Below are 21,063 nucleotides of genomic sequence, written 5' to 3' on the forward strand. Positions count from 1 at the left end.
CCACTTCAGTTACAATTTGTTGCAATTCAAATAATGACATACTTTTTTTGGTTTAAGAGTCAAAGAGGATTTTATAGATTCAAATAGGCATATAAGCAATGAAAGATATTACAAAAAATATTTTCTTCTCCAAAGCAAGACTAGTTGAGACCTTTAAAGAAGATCTTGAATTCAGAGCTAACAACAAATGCCCCAGCCACATGGTGCTGCCATATTCCAGGCAAGATTCCTGTTTTCCTTCCTAGATTTCACTGTTAGCAACTTTCCCACCATTCTCCCCAGGAGTGAGTTGTCAGTTCAGGAGGTTGAAAAATATTTCTTTATTTTGTTTAAAAAAAAAAGACATATGCACACATAGACAATCCAAGAGACCTTGGATTGTTTATGTGTGCATATGCAACCAACTCAATTTGCACCTTATCATTTACCCACCCAAGGTTAAAAGCAAAATAAGACCTTACCAGGATATCTGGGACATGCTGCGGTATACACTTTCAACATTTTATTTATTTTCCTGTTGAGTCTCTTTGAAAACGAGTTATGTGTTCCCAAACAACTAAATTAGTTTACTCTGTCAAGTCTTGAACTAAATCAGGATACTTTTCCTTATCTCAACCAGTAGATTCCTCATGACCAAAACATTGGTTAGCCAAATGAAGTCTTAGAATTTTTGTTCTTATTTTTTAAAGTACAACTTGCATCTCTATGCAAGTATTAGTTACCAAGATGTGTTAACATCACAGTATTTTTAAGTACACAAGCCTTAGAAAGAGAGATGCCCTATCTATCCAACATCAAAATTAGTCTCACATGTCCTGGGATGAGCCATGGGGAGAAAATTGCCAGAAAGAGGGATATTAAGCACACAAAACACAAGTAGTTCACTGAGTCCATGTCGAGAAACAAATATTCCATGATTGTCCCCCTCTTTATTCTTTCTTTTTGAGGCAAGAAATTCTCCTGAATGGTTGTTGGAGCTTAGAATTACTCAGGATGATTATAAATGAATGACCAGCAGGAAACGCTGCCATTATTTCCTTCACCACAAAGAATTGATGACTTCTGTAAGGAATTCTAAATGTCATATTTGCCATAAAGGCAGCAAAATATGAAATAAAGAAGCAAAAGAATGTTATTATTGTTCTTAAGGCATTGAGATGAGCTTCTGTCTTGGCATTTGAAAAACCATGAGCTCCACTTTGCATCCGATGAGTGTGCTTGTAAAGAGAAATGAATAACATAGAAGTACACATCACAAATATGGTGAGAGGAAGTACTAGTGCCAAGTTAACAAGAAGCAAATCATTATTTTTCTTTGTATTGACTGTAGTCCTGTTTTGTGTGCTGTTTTTGAAGATACCATCATATTCAGTTTTAGGTAACTCTACCACAACGCATACAGCTGCAGTGCCCAAAGAGGCCAGAAAGCTGACCAGAAGTAACCAAAGTATGAGCTTTGAAATCCTGAATTTCAGCCAAAGGAAATAGGTATGAGTGAAGCCTGAAATCTTGAGGCAGTAAAATACACAAAGGCAGGTGGCAAACCAGAGACTGATAGCACTAAACAACATCCAAAAGAACATCATCTTTGCATTATAAATATTAGCATCATAAGCAAGTGGAAAGAACACAGAGAAAAAACATTGTACCATTAGCATCGTCTGCAGGCCAAATCTAGATATCCCTATACACAGTAAGAGAATTTCCATTGGTATTAGCTTTCTGCTTTTGACCAAATCATTACAGTTCATGATTATAAGAAACCCATTTACTATAATCCCTATGAAAAATTCTGCTGACATGAGGATCATATGAAAAATAGTTGACAACGAGGTCATGTTTCTTACAATGAATCTTAGCGTTTCCTTATGAATGGTCTTAACAATCTTCTTCTGGTGGACTTGATATAGAAACACACAATGCAAAGGAATTTGATCTTCTGTCAACTTCTGGATCATCAATAGTCTTATGTTAGGTTTTCTCATAGCAGGAAAGTCAGAGAGACTACTTTTTGAATCTGGTGCTCTTCATGTGATACTGTAGGAATGCAAATCCAAACATTTGAATGATGGTTAGATCTTCCAGTTACATTGTTGAAAAAGTTGCCATGTCTGACCTAATCCATTCTCATTCTTACTCAGTTTTTGCAACCCTTCCCCACAAAAAAAACCTGATTATAAGTAAATTTCACTTAGGTTACTGCTATTTTGTTTTTGTCTTTCATTTTTTTTCCTAATGTCAAATGCAGCAATCTTAGGACAGATGCTTATTTCTTGTTATTGACACAAATATCCAATCTCAGATGGCACTTTTCCTAAAAGACAAAGCTTTTTTGTATTTGTTGTTGCAGCATGCTTTTTACCTTAGAAACTTCTGGGACACTTTAATAAAAATTTCCCTCTTTTACTTTACTCTCACCAAAGGTAATTTCCTCATCAGACTTAAATATTAGTTCCTGGGGTATAAAGGTTTTTCAACATAAATATCCTTCTTTTCCCTAAATATAAAATGTTTTCCACTGTGTTCTTGATAGAGAATATTGATGTTAGGATTAGCAAACCAGAGCTATAAAAGTAATGTATAACTCATCACATGCTCACATCATTCTGTACTCTGTTGAAGAACTATCTCAGGTAGATAGGATAAAAACTTTTAAACACTAACAGAGGGCGTAATTACCAAGTTAAAAAGAGCTTCTTTTATTAAAAAGAGGTGTTCAACATCTTTCAGTACACTTTCTTGCAATTGTTTTAAGTGGTGTGTGGAGGGAGCTGTGGGGGAAAAACAATGGGGGCAATGTAACTAATGTACAATGTAAGTCTAATTGGAATTGTCATCATGAACCCTCCCCAGTATCATGAATATATTGTAATAAAAATTTATTTTTAAATGTCTCAAAGTTTAGAAAACTGGTGGTAAAATGTAATTGATTCTTATCTTCAGAAATACAAATAAATCATGTGCCAATGATAAAAAAGAGATGTTCATATAACTTTTCTGACCTTTGTTTACATCAGATGTAAAATGTAATTAATTATGACTACATAATAAAATATGTCTCATGGGTGGTTCATATTGAGCACTCAACGAATGTTAGATGCTATTAGTGTCTTTAAATATCTGTCCTGGTAATGTGCTTTACAAGAGCAAAAAAAATAGTGATTCTATAAAGAAATATTTTCAACAAGAGGCTAAGTGTTAAAAATAGAGAAAGCAAATAAGTAGATTTGTCACCCATTCTCCATACTGATTATGGTTTTTAGTGATCCCTCGTGTCATCCACAAAACATAATCCACTATCTGATAAGGACAAATCTCAATGCCATCTGTGTAACTTTTCCCAGCAGCCTCATTATTCTCTTACCAATCTTCTATACATTACACCTATTCAAAATGTAGCAAGACTAATCTCATCTTTGTCTTTTCTACAGTTCTGGTTTGATGATTCATGTGATGACCCTTGTTTTCACTTTGCCTCCAGTTTTTGGTGTAGTTTTTTACTTTTTGTCTATAAACTCTAGCTTTGCCCTGCAAGTGCTATTTGCCTTACCTCTTGTCCTCCTAAAGACATTCATACTTCTGTGTGCAGATAAAGAAACTTCATTTCAGTTCCAAACTCTACCACAGTGTCATGACTGTGGGATGAAGGAGAGATAACTGGGAGTCCAAGAGTTTATACATTACTGTCCTTAGTTATTTCTTGAGACTGGATTGTAAATACTAAATATTTGCATTTAAAAAGATATGATGATTGAGTTTCAAATACTGGAAACCTATGTTGAATTTTAGTTCATAGATAAAATAAAAATTTAATCAATCTCAGTCATCCATTTTTCAAAAATTCTGTTTGTATTAACATTTTCTTATAGGTGTGCTTCATTGAATAGTCTTGCTGAGTTAAAAGTTCTTGAGCAAAGAAAGGGCAGCGATTTGGCATATGCACACTAGCTGGACAGCCTGTACATGCCAAGTTATTGTAGAGTTAGACTAAAATCTCAGAAATTATACTGAATATTTGGATTATATTTTGTCATGACAGATATCCACTGTTTTTGACTATACTGTTAGAAGTTATTGTGAAAAAGATATATTAATACATTTCCAAATAGCAATGTGGATGCTTGTATATTTCAATTATCTTCACCATAATAATCATGATTTGGATATACAGCCGTTAATCTTCCTGCTTCTCCATTTTTTATTTTTATCTCAATTTCCCATGGTAAACTAGGACGAAAAAGGCTGGAATTATATGTGGAAACTTTTGTTAGCAAAAAAAAACAAAAAGCATTAACACATTGTAACCAAAACAAGTTCTCTGGTGATAATATTTTGTAAACATGTCATTGTTAAAATTGCAGTTTTTGTAATATCTACTTCAGAAAGTGTTTATACTATGGATATAATTTTTAAGAAGCTGTTTTGAATTTCACTTCATAGATAAGTACATAATCTAAGCTAGAATTTATCTCCATTGAGAATACAAGAGCTTTAAAATTTCTGAGTTAGTTTCAAATCACCTGGTATGTGTCACATTTGTACAAGTGTAGCTGGCTGTATGGACTGTGGGCTAAATGATTCTGCTGTAAGATTTGAATTTACCCAGAGCTTATTTCATTCTGAAATCCCAGATTCTGCCTCTCATTTGCCTCTCTAAACACACCATTTAGTTGAAAGCTTGACTTTTGCAAGAACGATTTTAAAAGTATAGTCAACATTAAGCTACCATTTAGTTAGTTTGTATTTGCATTTGTGATTTTCCTGTCATATGGGTACTGATTTGCATTTGCCTAGTCCAATCCTCTTTTGGAAACAGAGTTTCTCAGACCTAGCAAAAGTTCATGGTGAGTGCTCATGGTGAGTCTTAACATTACAAATGCACATGACTGTTAGAGATTTAGAAAAGGCATTGACTTAAATGGGAGACGTCATTTTCTGATTAAGCAATGTTTAAAGTTTTATTAAATAATAGATTTCAAAGAAAAATAATTTCTAATAAGAAGCACTGAATATTCATAATTCATAATTTAATTTCACTTGAATAACTGCCTTTCAATCAATATATATTCTTCTAAATTCATACATGGTTTTGAGAATTGACATACTTCAATGAAGTTTTTTACTGTCCCTTTTTTTGAGCAATGTGGTAGCAGAATTTTCTGACTTTAAATTGATCCTCATAAAAGAGTTGGAAAATTAGGATGTACTCACAGAGAGCTACTTGTTTGCTTCCTATTGAGTATAACTGCACATATCTGAATTTTTTAAAACAAGTACAAATATTAGGCTATGTACTTCTAGATCACTGAGGAAGAATAAAGCTATATTTATTCTTTCAGTTGGAAATGTTTTTGTTTGTAATTTTTCCTGCTACCCTGGTTTTACTATTAAACTTTAGGAAAGAGAATTGACTTTAAAGATCGAATCCTTTGTAAGTCCAACTAAATTCATTGGATTACCAGTTTAATTCTGTGAAAATACTCAGTATACTTTTTAGGCTTCTGTAAAGTACTGACTTGAAATTTTCACTTGCATTGTCTTCTTTTTTTATTATGTGATTCCAGGACATAACAGGAGGGGTCTGTATGGTCTTAAAAAAGATTCCCTATTCACATATTTGTGGTATTTCATTCACTGTTTCCTTCCTGAAACCATACTCTGATCACTGGAGAAACAGTGTTTAGAAATCTTTATACTATGTCTTCATATTTTTTTACATTCAGTACTGTTTGTCTTTTATTTTGAATTCATTTCAGTTTGTCTCTGTGGATAGTGAGCTTGGAGACAAAGTAAGGTTTTTTGTTTTGTTTTGTTCTGAGTTTCCTCCCCAAGCTCTACAATGATATCAAGTACCAGGTAGGTAAAGGAGAATTCAAACACAGTGATCATCAGGTTCATAATTCAAGCTGAAAAAATTATTACCATAGTTTTTATGTTACAAGATTCTTCTCTGAAAAACAGCAGACATAAGATTAAAATTATAAAAGTTGATGAAATTTGATAGTTATATTTGGATTTGACAGTAATTTATCAGTTTGTCATAATATTAGGAAATAATTATTGTGTTCTTAAAATATGTACTGGTTATTCTAAACATATACTATCTTATCATTCTTACTACAGAACTTTGTAATGACCTCATTTGATGAAGACAAGTGAAGTGCAGAGACTGAAGCTTGAGGATGGTGTAAATAAGGGTTTGAATACAGGTGGTCTGACTCCTCGTGAGGCCACATTGTTCACTAAAATATCACAGTATATTCCAATTAGAATATTTGCTTCACCAAAATTGTCAGGGAAAAAACATAAAATCAACTGAGAATGAGTTTAATGACTATGATACTTTTCTTCCCTATACATACAAATAGGAAACCGCTAAATTTACTACATTTATTTAGGAGGATGTCTGTGAAGTGATGAAACTGCAAAGTATCAGCCTTGGCTTGTTAGCAAATCTGAGTGCACCAGATGCCATGGGACTAAGGCTGGCAAATAGCGTAAAAATCCAATAGTGAGTATTCATTAAATATTATTGATGAAATGATCTATGGGAAATCAGGCACAATTGAGGTCATATGAAAATGATAGACTTTCTAGAATTTTATACAAATACTATAAGAGAGGTTTCAGATGTCATCACCAATAGCTCTATTTTCTAGAGGAATAAATTATGGAATCCTAAGGGTTAAGTGATTTATTTAAGATTACTGGAATAAACACTAGCAGAAATCTCATGTCCCTTCAATTTTCTGAGGTTAGATTTTCTACTAGGTAAAGCAAGTATATAGGGGAGGAAGAAAAATGTACAGTGTTGCTTTTGTCAACATTTTCAGCCCTATCTCCTGCCAAAACCTTGAAGCAGTTGAGCTTCCTTTACATGAGCTATGACTCATCTAGCAGATGTAAAGAATAGAATTTCATGATCCATTTAGAATACTGTACTAACAAAAATACAACATGCATTTTATTATGCCAGCAATGTGAAATAGAGGATAGCTCAACTTCAGATGTGTAACAGTACTTGGTAGTATGCATGTAATCTGGAAAGGTAATTAATAGCAGAAAATATGGTAATAGCATAACAGCATAAATGTGACTCTCAAATTGAGGTTTATTATAAGAGAATAAGCAGATAGGGTGAAATTAAATGATTCGTTTTCTACTCAAATAATGAGAAAAAGAGTTCACTCTTTAAATTTTCTAGTATTTGTTAAAGTATTGTCTGTGTTACAGATACAGGCAATTGTAGTCTTGAGAAGCTAGGAACTTACTTAAATTTAACCAGAAAATTCATGACAGTAGCACAGATGTTTTTAAACCCAGAAGTGGATATTTTCAGATACACTAAGTCACATTTCCTCCATAATGGAACCTTTCATATTCTGAAATATACAGAGAATAAAATTCCAAACCAAAGTCAGAACATACCTAAGTCACGAGATTTTTAAAGTCATGAGAGGCTGTTACTACTTAGCCCAATTTGAAAACCAAATTGAAATAAGTTTTAGCAAACAATGTTCAATGTTTGGATTATGATCAGTTCATTCTTCAGAGGTTATTTTAAAGTCTATTTTCAATGTTATCTCTCCAATATATGAGGTAATCATAATCTAACATAAGATTTTGTTCTGCCTTTGTATTTCTATAGGTACCCTGGGCTTAAAGTAGAAAGAGAGAAATTTATTGGACAAAGATATATTTATGACAATTTTCTTGGTCCTTCCAAAGATAATTTCTTAGAACAAAACATTTATGGCAGCTAGAAACCAACGAGTTAAAACCCTATCTCATCCTAAACCCTATCATGCTTTAGCATGATGGTTTGGGCTGTCCAGATCACAAGAACAATTTCTGTCCTTTGTTTATGTGAGATCTCCAAACTTAAATCAGTGTGCTTTTCGTTGTCTGAAATCTAGCTGATGCTCTCTCTAGACAATAATCATGTCCAACTTTGATGATTCTATATGTATGAACTCTTCATGAATCAAAAAGGTGATATATAAAACTTTGAGAAGTTCACATGCTGATTCATTTGTAAATGGAGAAAAAAAGTATAACCCTTCCTTGATTTACATATAGTTGAGGCCAGGAAGACTTACTGTTCAAACTAGTGTATAAAAGGAATCCACCTACAAAATCCCAACACTCTAGAAGATATTGCTTCTGAACCTCAAATATCTACTTAGTGTATTTATGATTGTTACATATGCAAAGTAGTGCACAAAGCAGATATTATCCTTACACAAATCTGTCATTTTATCATGTTTGTGCAGCAAAACGTGTAACATTCCACTGATTCTGCCCCCTTGGAAATCTAATATGCATTCTAGAAATAGATTCTGATTCAGTTTTAATTATAAAAAGTACATTTCTGGAAGTGAAATTTTCATTTGGGTTAGATGAAGGATGCTTGTTTTAAATATATACATATTCTGATTCACTTACAATTATGATCACTACTACCAGACAGAGAGAAATGAGGAAAAATTTTTATGCTAGCACATTCTTCTTCTAACTGAAAAAGGTTTATGTCCATTCATTTTAAACCCTGCAGGATTATGTACCCATGATTGCTAGTTATCCATAATCAGTCAAATAAATATGACCTTACTCTCTCAAGGAAGTTTAAGAATATTTCTAAAATAAAAAGCAACTCAATATGACAATTAATTCTATTAAACAGATTCATATTCTATTGTGAAAACAGTCTATGTCTAATGCATCTATCTTTCATTTTTATCATAAATATGGTCACTGGTATTTTAAATATTCTCTTTGTGGTCAGATTATGGCTCTGCAAAGATGAGCATAGAATCCAACCACCACATTTTGGATCAACATTAGCACCACATTAGGTTGGGGTATGTTTATCTAAGCCCATTTATCTTTTATGTAGGTCAGCAGGACTAAAACTTATTCTATGTCAACTTTGAAAAGAAAGATAAGCAATTCAGGACTATTTTTCTCCTATTAAGAGTGCTTCTTTTTTGACTGCTTTACTAAGATATGATTGATAGGCAAAAGTTCTAGATATTTAATACATGCAACTTGGTGGGATCTGAGATAATTATATAATTATTATGACTTGTGCATGAATTGTCTCCCCTAATGGTTTATGTGCTGGAGGTTTGGTCTCTAGCTGGTGACTATTGAGGTGATGGGATCATGAGTGCCTAACTTTATCAATAGATTAATCCATTGATGGGTTCATACCTGAATGGGCTATTAGAAGGGATGGCCTATTTGGAGGAAGTAGATCACTAGGATTATGCCTTTGAAGTGGGCTATCTCCTTCTGCTTTCTGGCCATCACAGGGTGAGCAGCTTTGGTCCACTGTACATGTTCCCCACTATGATGTTCTAACTCATCACAGCCTAAAAGCAATGGATTCAGTAACCATAGACTCAAACCTATGAACCCATGACCCAAAATAAATTCTCCTTTTAAGTTATATCAGGTATTTTGTCACAGCCACTGAAAGACTGATCAACACCATACCCTTAAAACTATCACCACTGTCAGTGCCATAATCTTATTCATCACTTCCAAACATACTTTGTGTGTTTGTTTTCTTCGTGGTTAAAGCACCTAAGGTAGATCTACCTTCTTGACAAAATTTTAAATATATAGTTGCAGTTATGCAAAGACAGCTTTGTAAAATCTCAACTTAGACTAATGGAACCTAGAATAGTTGACAAAGAAACACTTTCTAATAATGTAAACCATGAACAACTACTTGCATTGTGACAGAGGAAATGAGATGTTGACAATACTTTGTTTCTATCAAATTAAAGGAGAGAGCAGAAGGAATAATTGCTTCCTTTGAGCACATCAACCAAAAAGGTTGCCTTTGTAACTTTCTAAAGTAATATGGTAAAATTGGTAAAATCAGTAGAAGAAGCAGTTTGAAATCATGACTATGGTATGAGTAGAAAATCTCCTCTTCGTAAAACATATTTCTCTACTAACTAGTGGCTTACCCTTACCACCTCCAGCAGATCCTTCCTTTCTTCTCTAGAGTAAATAGAGCCTGTCAGCTCCTCTGCTGTTATTGGCACTCAGATACTCCATGGTACTAAATTCTTTCTTCTGTGAACTGGTAGCAGAATTTCCTTTGCTTTCCAGGGTCCTGCCTAGATTCTTTTCTTCCCTACTCTGCTTCTTAACTGATCACTAACATTGAGAAATGATATGGGATTAAAACTTCTGAGTAGTTTGGCATTGGGTAAGAGCCATTTAAAAATTTTTTTAGTTGTCAATATTTCAAATGAAAACTAAAACTTTCAGTCTAATCTTATAATAGTTCTAAGACTATAAGCCTACTATTGTTAAATCTTATGGTTAAAAATAGATTAATGATAAATAGAATTGGAGCTGCATAAGCTTTCAGAATTTTTACATTGTTTTCATTTTTAAAAAATATACATTTGTCATAATCATTTATATACATTTACTATAAAACAGGTTCCTTGTAGCATATTAGTTAATAGGTAACATGACTCAATAAAATAGCTTATTTCTCTTTCTATTGCATTGTATTTTATTATATTGTCAAATATTCTTCCAGAACCTAAGTTCCAATGGGTACATAAAATTTCATAATATAATCATGCAATAACTAGTTTCATATTCCTAATTTGTTACACATTTAAGTTTCTCTAATTTTTGATTATTAAGTAACATTGAATAGAACATCTTTTGCAAACAAATGTTTGATTGCATTTCTGATCATCACTTTAGACTGAGATGTAAGAGTGGATACAGGTATACAATCATTTTTATACTCACTACATATTGGTACTTTGTTCCAAGAGACATTGTACACTTATAAGGAATCATCAAATTATGAGATTTCCTGTTTTACTACTACACATCTAGCAGCATTTTGTAGAATCTTTTAAACATATTTTCTAATTTAATGAGGAAATGGCACTTAATTTTTATTTGTGTTTTTATCACAACTGTGGTTGAATCTTTGTTGACATATATATCCCATTTAAATTTTCTCTTCTGTGAATCATCTGCCTGTTCATATCTGCTGCCTGCTTTTTCACCTTTTACCCTTTTACATTGAGGGGTATTATAGCTTCTTTTTATCTTTATGCTTTTAACAGTTTCCTAATTAGAAAGACAAACAATTCTACTTATGTAACTCAAAGTTGTTATATATTTATTTGAAAGATAAATCTATTTTACCGTTTGTAAAACCAATTTTAATTTGTTGATTTTTAATATGTTCAAGTTAGTATTTAAAATTAGGCTTTTTGAATTACCTATAGATTCAATTGAATTTCTCTTGTATTAAATAGATAATTTATAATTGGTAGGTGAAAAAGAATACATCGAATCACACCATTTTTAAATGAAACAGTGTCTGCTTCTCTGGTTCTTCTCTAGAGAGCAGTATCTCTAATATATATCACATATAGTAAATATGTACTAGTATATATATATGTATCTATAAAATATATATGTGTGTGTGTGCATATGTACACACACAACATACACACTTCACTTCATATGAAGAACACAACTTTGCACTGGATGCCTATTTGTCTTTAGTATGTGTTTTATGGTGGGTGAAAGGATTCGTCATGTTGAACTGCAAAGCTGAGACCCTGGGTCCCAAGGAAAAATTCTGCTCTGTTTAAGTGGATTTACCTTTAAAGACTAATTTCCTCTTCCATAAAGGATGCCAAGGGTCAATCCAGATGATCAACTGAGAATCATGGGAGAGGGCAGCAAAGTCATCTACACATATGTGACTGGGAATTGAATGAGATTAATGTCTTATAATCATGACAAAACTCATGTTAACAAAAATTTTTTAAATATGCAAATATACTCTCTGCTTTTCTGGAGACTTCACTAAGAAGAAGATAAAGTCCTTTCTGTCTGGACTTTTGAAACATCTCACCTTAGGAAATTATTAAATTAAGCCATCTGTATACCTTCCACTCACTACAGCTAGTGGATTAATGAAAAAATTGCAAAAATGCCTTAGCAACTTCAAGTAGATTTTATCAGGCCACTTACATAGCAGAGTTTGGAAAATTTTACAATATTGAAATTATATATTGTTCAACACAATAAAAGAAAAGCAGACCATTTTCCCTCAATTAAAACTGCTTTTTAAATAGTTTCTTCTTATTTGAAGTATGTACATATTTTATGAGGAGCAAAGTTATCATCCAAACTTAGACTATCTTGAAATCACTGCTGTTAGTGTGAACTACCCGAGCATTCTATTATTTTCTTATAGATATTTTCTTGTTTCACCAGATAATTTTCTTACTTACAATATGGTCAGTGACTTTTTTGAACCCTGGTTTTGTTTTGTTTTTAATATCAAATGACATTTTATTAGGAAGCTGTATAGCTGAAGAACAAAACTACCTGCAGCATCTGGAAGCCCTGAAAGGTTATCTAGTGTTCACAGACAGGAGGATTGTTCTGTCTTTGTACTCTGAATTCAAGATATTATAATTTATCTCCAAAGACTAATACGGTAATATTAATAAAATGCACATTTTATTTTCTTAAGAAACTAAATGTAACTCTACATCTTATGCCATACTTGGAAGCCAAATTCAATCAAAGGAAGGTGACTTACACATTTAGGGATAGTTAACAAAGCAGAACAAGAGCACAAAAACAAAACTGCAGGACATTAGTCTCATCATTGGGGGAAATTAAAATGTAGCACAAGACCTTGTCCTTATTAAAATGAATTTCTAGGGATCAACTCTTGAAAAATGAAGTCCTGCCTGTGTATATTGGTGGTTTTCCAACTGTCAGTTTTTAATAGCTTTATTATCAGTGGCCACAACAATTAATAGGTCTAAAAAGGGATGGAACAAATTATAAGTGCTTTTTAGGAAATGGATAAGAGGTAGAGGGATGAAATATGAAGGAGAATATATGAAGATGAACTATGAATTTATGTAAGCTCTGCTCTGGCAAATACCACACACTTCAAGAAACAAAAAACAGTATTCATTTCCTGTTTTTAAAGTAATATACTATACTAAGTTTAAAAAATGATGAACCACTTTGGAACTCCTTTTTATTTACTTTGAGCAGAAATAACTGCTCTTATTACACATTTGGAACTCAAAGAAAAATACATGGTCAGATTTTAATAATTTTCAAAAATACAAAGTGAAAGGTATCTGTATATTTCATTTATGTATTTTTTGTGATACATGATAGGTTTACAGTGAAGAAAGGGGAAAATCTATCTTGAATGAAACAAATAGTAACTACACATAAAATTAACTTATCAGTATCAGAAAACATTTGACAATGTTTCTTTTTCTTGGTCTTTTTGGGTTCTAACAATTTTCTTATATTGTAACTTCAGGCTCTTCTTTTCCAGGTGACAGTAATACCTGATGCTGACACCTGATGACAGTTACTGATGCTTTGTGTGTCACAGACTTTTGAGAATCTGGTGAGCACTATAAACCATCTTCCATTATAAGTAATTTTGTTCCCCAGAAAAAATTATAGATACAATTTTGGAATATTTTTGAAATCTTATGTTGATTTATGAATTATGGACCTGTATTTTAAGATACTTGCCCTTATAAAAAGGTGCTATATGTGTGGAGAGATCTAATAACTAACTTTTAATACAGCTAGGATTTTTGCATGCAGGGCAAGTGATGAGAAGATCCTCGCTCGGTCACCTATACTCCAGGCCCTTGGGAGGCTAAGGCAAGAGGATTGGGAGTTGGAGGTCAACCTTGAACACAATGAGATCCTGTCTCAAGAAGCCAAGCCAAAACAAAAAGACAGAAGATACTTGGTTACTTACCTATAAGATTTACTTTCTAAATAGAATTATCAACAATAAAATTTGCAAAAATTTGAGCCCAAATCACTGGTGGGGCAATCCATAATTCCTTTGGTGTGAACTACATTTATGTTCTCATTTTCAAGGTCAGTGTTAATTTCAAATAAAATTAGTGTTAGTTGAATGAGATGTTGTTATAGCACTTCCTTTGGTATTTTTTTTTTTTAAAGTCTTTGATTTAAAAAGGAATCGATTGTGAATGATTGTCAAGGCTGCCTTCTATTTCAAGTCAACTTTTCTGTAGGAAATCATCTAGACACAGTCATGAACACTATTTGAAAGGGAAAAAACATTTTTTGGTGTGTCATAGAATGAAGGTTCAGAGCATTAATCTTTGTTCTGTGTTCAGCAAGCAATATGACAACTGACATATTGTTCTCTCAGTTAAAGCGCAAGTGGAATTTTGACTTCTTTTTCTGGTTTAACTAACACATTATTGATCTATTTTGTGTTGATTATGCTTTTTGCTAGTTTTTCTCATTATAGTTAATGTTAACTTTTGTATATGATTTTGTACACAATATAAAAGAATTTTATATTATTTTTTATAAGGGCAGGTCCAGTTATATCAACATAACTATTGATCTGTTTTAACTAACATTATTGGTTGTCACTTAAACAAAAATCGAAATGCTTACTATGTGTCTTTATTTATAAATGTTCTAATTTTCATTATTTTCTGTATATTTTATTTGAAATAAAGCTATAATTTTTTTAAGATACACAGTTTTTTTTCTTATCACTTAAACCTTTTTTTTCATGATAAGCCATCATTAAGAGATAAGTGTTTTTATAGTTAATCATCTTAGTCTCCTTCCACAACTAGTATGAGAATATTCTTTTAACTTTTATCATTACTAACCAGGTCATAAAGTAGTCTTCTACACCTATGATACAATAAAAAATTGATTACTTTTACTTTGAACTCTCAAGATAAATTTCATCATATTTATAAGGAAAGAATAGATCATTATGTCTTTTAACTCCATGTATCTAATCTTCATTTTGTTGTAGGTAGTTTGTATAGACACAAGGACACATATTTACATGGGGGTGGGTTGTAGTGCCTGCTTAGTTCCTGCTGTGTCTGGTTACACATTGACTCATCATACTGTAGGTAAATGAAGGTTTGGCTCTATGTAAATAAGTCAGATAATGGGTCTTTTTACTAATCCATATTTACATGTATTATCTGGAGTTTTACTGGTGACAGTGAACCTAGTTAGTAGCCATAGACCCTTATGGAAATGTACATTGAAAAGTTAAAAATATCATATAAAGAAACATTGCCATAAGTGAGTTAACTATTTACTGTTATTCTTTACCTTCATGATATAAACAAATGACCATAGTTTAAATCCATTTCTGAATTTATTAGCTCAATTCACTAAAATACTATCTTTTACAGAAAGAGATCCATTCATGGAGCTATGTAGATGTACTGAGCCACACTACCCTCTCTATATCCAAGTAGAGTTATCAATTTTGGCAATGGAGGAATTTCAGGGGTATAAACAAAATACAATTCTCAAGGCAGAGTTGGATTTACAAAAAGATTACTGAAGCACAAAGTTTGAGGTCTCCTGCTACCACAGACCTCACTTTATATTTCCTAGACCTTGCAACATGCCCTAGAGATGCCTGTGAGACTGTTTTTATAACATTTCCAAATGTAAAGTGTTTTGTGCAAAATCAAGTAAGATTTGTGTAACAGTTTTCTCTTCACTTTGCTTCCCTTATATTTTTCTCATGGGATGTATATTGTGGGAGTTGGACTGACCACAGGCATTTTCTAGATTTTAAATATGGTTAAAGAAAGTTAAGTTGGGAGATACGTTGATTGTGTTTAACCTGAAATATGTATGTGGTTCATAGCTTTTTCCATGGATGCTGCCATCATCACAAACTCTTTGTGTGAGAAGATTTTTCTGTTATCCCCATATCAATTAGGTGAGTTTCATGTCACAAGAATGTCAGCACATGAGATGTGGCTTATCGTTCTATAAACTTGCCTAATAGTATCAGACACTAGATATGTTTGTGTAATGAAGAAGAAGAAAAGTCTTGAAAAAAGACATATTCAAAATATACATACTCAAATACCCATTTCTAGATATTTGTCTAAATTTTGCAGTTTACAAATGAAGGAAAGCACACTCCTAAAAATTAGTATGACAGCACTAGTGATGAGTTGTGAAGCTGAATGAAATATTTCTAGATTATTATTAACAATAAAAATTCTCTATCAACTACGCTCCAATACTGAACTTTCTTCCTCTCTCTTTATACAGAACTTATATTAATGTTGTCATGAGAGGAGATACCCAAAAAACATTAGACCAAAAAATGTAGGAAGAAGTATTTTAGGTGTGTATGGGTAGCTATCAATGAGAATGTATATTCTGTTTACATTTTGTGATGCTTATATTTGTTAGCTTTTAAAAATACATAATTTATTATAATTTTTCTCATTTTAACTAATGTTAAACTTTTGTACCTGATTTTGTAAGTATACTTTCATATTCTTCATAAGGCAGGCTTAGATAATATAAGCTTTAGACTTCATAAAACCTAGCTCTGTCCCTTACTTCAGAATTTCATGAAGAAGAAAGTTAGTTGTGGCTGTTCAAGAAGGAAGAAGATGTCCAGTGACCTTTTTCTTCTGGCTTTCTAACTTGATGCCTCATGTTGTTACCAAAAACAGTGTTCAGGGAATAGCTTTCATCTTTATTTGAGTCTCTACTCATCAAAACAAACCAGAAACAGACAGACAACAAAAAACCAAATGTGCATCAAAATTGTCACAGTCATTCTTGTGTGACAGAATTATTAGTGGTTATATATATATATATGTATATATTTTTCTACATTGGAAAATACTGCCTTTATTTTTAAAATTAAAGTTATTATAAGAACTTGGTTTAAACATGGATAGGGTGAAAATTTCCTTTTCCCATTAAAACAATTTGAACAGTTCTTAAATTTTTATTATTGAGTGTTTCCTATGTGCCAGTCCTAGGAGTTACCTAAATAATTAACTTATTACAATTTTAGAAAAAAAAACCAAGAGGATGCCAAGAAGAAATCATGTGATATGTACTGAACATTGAAGCCTAAAGAGCATCCTTTTCTGGGGGAAATACAGCCCACTCCTCATAAACTGCCTTGCATGTCTTATTCTGAGTATTCTGGGGAGAAACATGTGATTGATTATTTCTATAACCTTCTTTTCCCTACTTCTTTCTTTAATCCCTCTTTGTCTACATGGATATTCTGTGGAAGTCAGTAAGGGATGACTTGGTTAATGGCTACAGAGCTCACATTGTTACCAGTTTTTGTAAAAGTGTTCAATCCTAGTATAGTGGCACATCCTGCAATCCCAACTACTCAGGAGGCAGAGGTAGAAAGATTACAGTTCAAGGCCCAAGACCCTGTCTGAAAAACAAGCTAAAAAACCCAAAAGGATTAGGGACATGGCTCAGTGGGTAGAGCATTTGCGTAGCAAGGTAAAACCCTGAATTCAATCCCCAATACCAGCAAAGAATAATAATAATTAATTATAATATAATAAGACATGAAAGAATGACCTCCTGACTCCATCTCCTTTTCTTTTTTTTTTTTAGTACTGGAGTTTGAATTCAGGGCCTCAAGCTTGCCAAGCAGATGCTTTACTACTTGAACTACTTCTCTATCTTACCCTCTTTTCTTGTTTTCTCTCTTCACATGACAGTGATATTTTCTCACACAGAGAGAATTCTTACTCACTTGTAGGAAGAACACTTTCCTCTAGTAGCTACTGATGAGAGACCCATGCAGAAAGAGCTTCTTTCTGTTCTGTGTAAAGGAGATGTTAGTAGGGCTATCCTAGGGTTCAAACTGAGCCTCAGAGGCCTACCTTGCCTGACTTCCTTGTTTTTTAGTAAGAGGGATTTTGCAATAGGAAGAGGAACTTGCTTTCCAAAAGGAAATTGTAGAAAGAGAAAGAATGATCAGGACTAAGCCTTTGAAGGGAAATTGAAATTGGAGGGAGGACCCAAAATGACTAATGAGGAATTTTTTACTTACTTCTTATGAAATGTGTTATATGGCCTCCATTGTTTTATTCCCATGCAGGAATGTAAAGAAAAGCCTTTGTTGAACCTCTCCATTCCTCTCCATTCTCCAGGAGGCTAGAATGGGAGCTAAGATCTGAGGTTCTGAAGTGCCAGGATGCAGGGCCACAGGACAGTGGGTGAGCTGACTTTGGGTATGTACAACAATAATTTGGTGAATGAATGAGTGAAGGAAATCTAAAAATAAATGAGGTATTTTAGTGAAATTGCAAAGAAGTATATGGATTCCTACATAGAATAAAAAGATGGCTGTTTTATTGTAGAATGATTTGTAACTTAGGGTCAACATTCAAGAGCCTGCAGCTCTTTATAGTTACTTGTGGTAATATCTTTGGCAAGTAATTTCAGTTTTCCTAGTGTTTGTTTTCCATTTGTAAAATACAGGCTGATTAATATTCCTAAATAGGCTTTTTTGTTAAAATTTTTGATTAATCATACAAAAGTGCCCTGTTAGAATACTTGTAACCCTTATATACATGGGCACTCTAGTCTATACTTACAGAATAAGGGCACTTCTTTTGTTATAATTACTGTAGCACTAAACCCCAGTAGTCCAACTAGGGGAAATCAGCCTGAGGCATTCTCCAAGTCATTTCAGTTTTCTAGCTCTTACTTCAGGTGTAATCCAGAGCAACACTGGCTGCCATTCTTCTGTGGAGACCATGAATGATGTACTCTTGGGTCTTGGTGTAGAGAAGACGTTGTGTGCCCACATTTCTCCAGTGCAAATGAGAATGGGCTGTGACTTTTTTAACAACTAGAATTTCTTGACATTTGAGTTAACAGAAACATAACTTGAATTCCCACTTGTCTCTGTCCTTCAGTGACAGACTTTCTATGTGGGACAAGTCAGATCCATCACCAAATACTTCATTTTCTTTCCTCATGGTTTGGCCCTATACGCATCCTGCTCTTTAAGGATGGAGCAAATGCTTATGGGCCAAAGGTCATTTATCATCTCCTGCTTAAGTCTTTTTTGAGTTTCTTGATGAGAAAACACATTCATTCCCTTTAGGTGAGTACTTTCACCACCATCCCTACAGGTGAGAATCTTGCTGTGGCAGAGCCTATCAAAGTATTTTGGGGTACATTTAGCTCAGTGTGGCTTATCTGTACACATACACACATATACACGCATATCACATACACAATTATTAAAGCAGGACAGCACTCCAGTCCAGTTCATGTACTGTCCCACATCTGCTTGTGCTGCCTCCATTCTAGCTGAAGGGAAGATGGTCCCTGATAGACTGGGAAAAATGCATGGCTAGGGATAGTGCTCTGAAGAAAACTGATTATTGTCAGGGTATGGGGTGGTCCTGAACTGGACTGAATACTTGTCTCAGTTGGAAACATCTGCATTGGGGACTTTCACTGCAGGAATAATGAGAAAATAAGAGCTCTTGCTAACAAACCCTTCCATACATGGTATGTCATAATTTCTAGAATAAACAAAGCACTGCCTGAAACATGAAGCACAACCCCATCCCAGGAGCTAGAATCTGGCTTAATTCCCCCAAAAGGCAGTTTTCCCAGCTTTAAAACAAAACAAAAAAAATTCTGCCTATTCTAATCTTGTAAGCCATTTAATGCAATATAATCAAGTTATAACAGTCACTGAATATCCAAGCTAAAGCATTAAATAACCCCAGTATACAAAAAGTTGACAAAATTATCTTGCAAAAGTGTGAAGTAACTCTTCTTAACCTAAACAGGGACACATAGAACATGTTTAAGGAAAATAAAACATTTTAAAATTAAATTACACATCCATTTAACTCATGCAATGATGTAGGCTTATACACTCATTAAGATAATGCTACATACTCTTATCTACTAAAAATCAATAATAGGGCTGGTGGTGTGCCTCAAGTGCTAGAGCACCTGCCTAGCAAGTGCAAGGCCTTGACTTCAACCCCATTACTTCCAAAAAAATCAATAATAATGAATTATAAAGAGAAAAAATAGACTACAAACCACATGACTAATAGCCTACTTGTGCTAAGTGTAAGTAATTGGTTAAACCCAAAAAATTCTGGAATAATGTATTTTTAGTATATTCAGTGGCTATCATGCAGTAATGTGTTAGTTTTCTTTACTCATATATTCAAGTTTCTAGTTTAAACATTTATTACATTGACCCTAAGACAAATACAGCTTTTCTGAGTTGATAGTAACTGAACTAGAATAAAAGTATAAAGTCAAAGTACAGAATCAGGATACATTTTAGGTGTTTGTTATGAAAGTGTAAGTGTACTAGGATGACTGCATAATATCACTCAACCAAGACATTTTGAGAGTGAAACAGACAGTTTATAATACAGTCACTTGTCTGTAATCATGGGGAATTGATTCTAGGACATCCTACAGAAATGAAAATCTGCAGGTGTTCAAGTCCCTTCTACAAAATAGTGTAGTAGTATTTGCATAGAACCTACACACATCCTCCCATATCCTTCAAATCATCTTATAATACCTTATACATCTTATAGTCTTACAATGTATCATCTTATATCATCTTATAATACCCATTTCCTAATACATTGGAAATGCTTTGTAAATGGTTGCTATACTGCATTGTTTATGGAGCAATAACGGCAAAAGATTTTTGCATATATTCAGTAAAGTTGTAATTCTTAAAAATTATTTTTATCTGCAGTTGGTTGAATTTGAAGATGAGGAACTTAGAGGTCCAGAGGGCTGACTGTAACATTATCAGAATGAGAAAGCATCTGGGGAAATTAGTGACATTCACTCTAAATTGTAATAACTTTGTGATTTTGAAAGATAAAGAAAATTGTTAATACACACACAGTGATTAGACCTGGTCCAGCCTCGCCTCTGGGATACTGACAAGAACATGGTATCATATGAACTACTGTAGTTTAACAGGATACAAGTAAACAGCTTGGATTTTTCCATTGTAAAAGTGTTTACTTGTTCTATTAAAATAATGGCAGTTATGACTGTGAATTGTGGTTGTATCTTTGTACTATGGTGGTTTCAAAACAGATAAAAATTCTTTGAGGCTCTTCACACTGATGGGCCAGGTCCTTTGCTTTTTCTTTGAATCTGAGCAGGTTTATGATGGAT

The 21,063-nt window shown here is 33.3% G+C and overlaps 1 protein-coding gene across 1 annotated transcript; it reads right to left on the reverse strand.

Moving 5' to 3' along the window:
- Positions 1–929: 929 nt before the first annotated feature.
- Positions 930–1,838, reverse strand: LOC109679104 (taste receptor type 2 member 2-like). Its single transcript, XM_020154438.2, has one exon. The coding sequence runs from the start codon at positions 1,836–1,838 to the stop codon at positions 930–932; it is 909 nt and encodes a 302-aa protein (XP_020010027.2).
- Positions 1,839–21,063: the final 19,225 nt, after the last annotated feature.

Source organism: Castor canadensis, chromosome 2 (assembly GCF_047511655.1).
Source record: "Castor canadensis chromosome 2, mCasCan1.hap1v2, whole genome shotgun sequence".
NCBI lineage: Eukaryota > Metazoa > Chordata > Mammalia > Rodentia > Castoridae > Castor > Castor canadensis.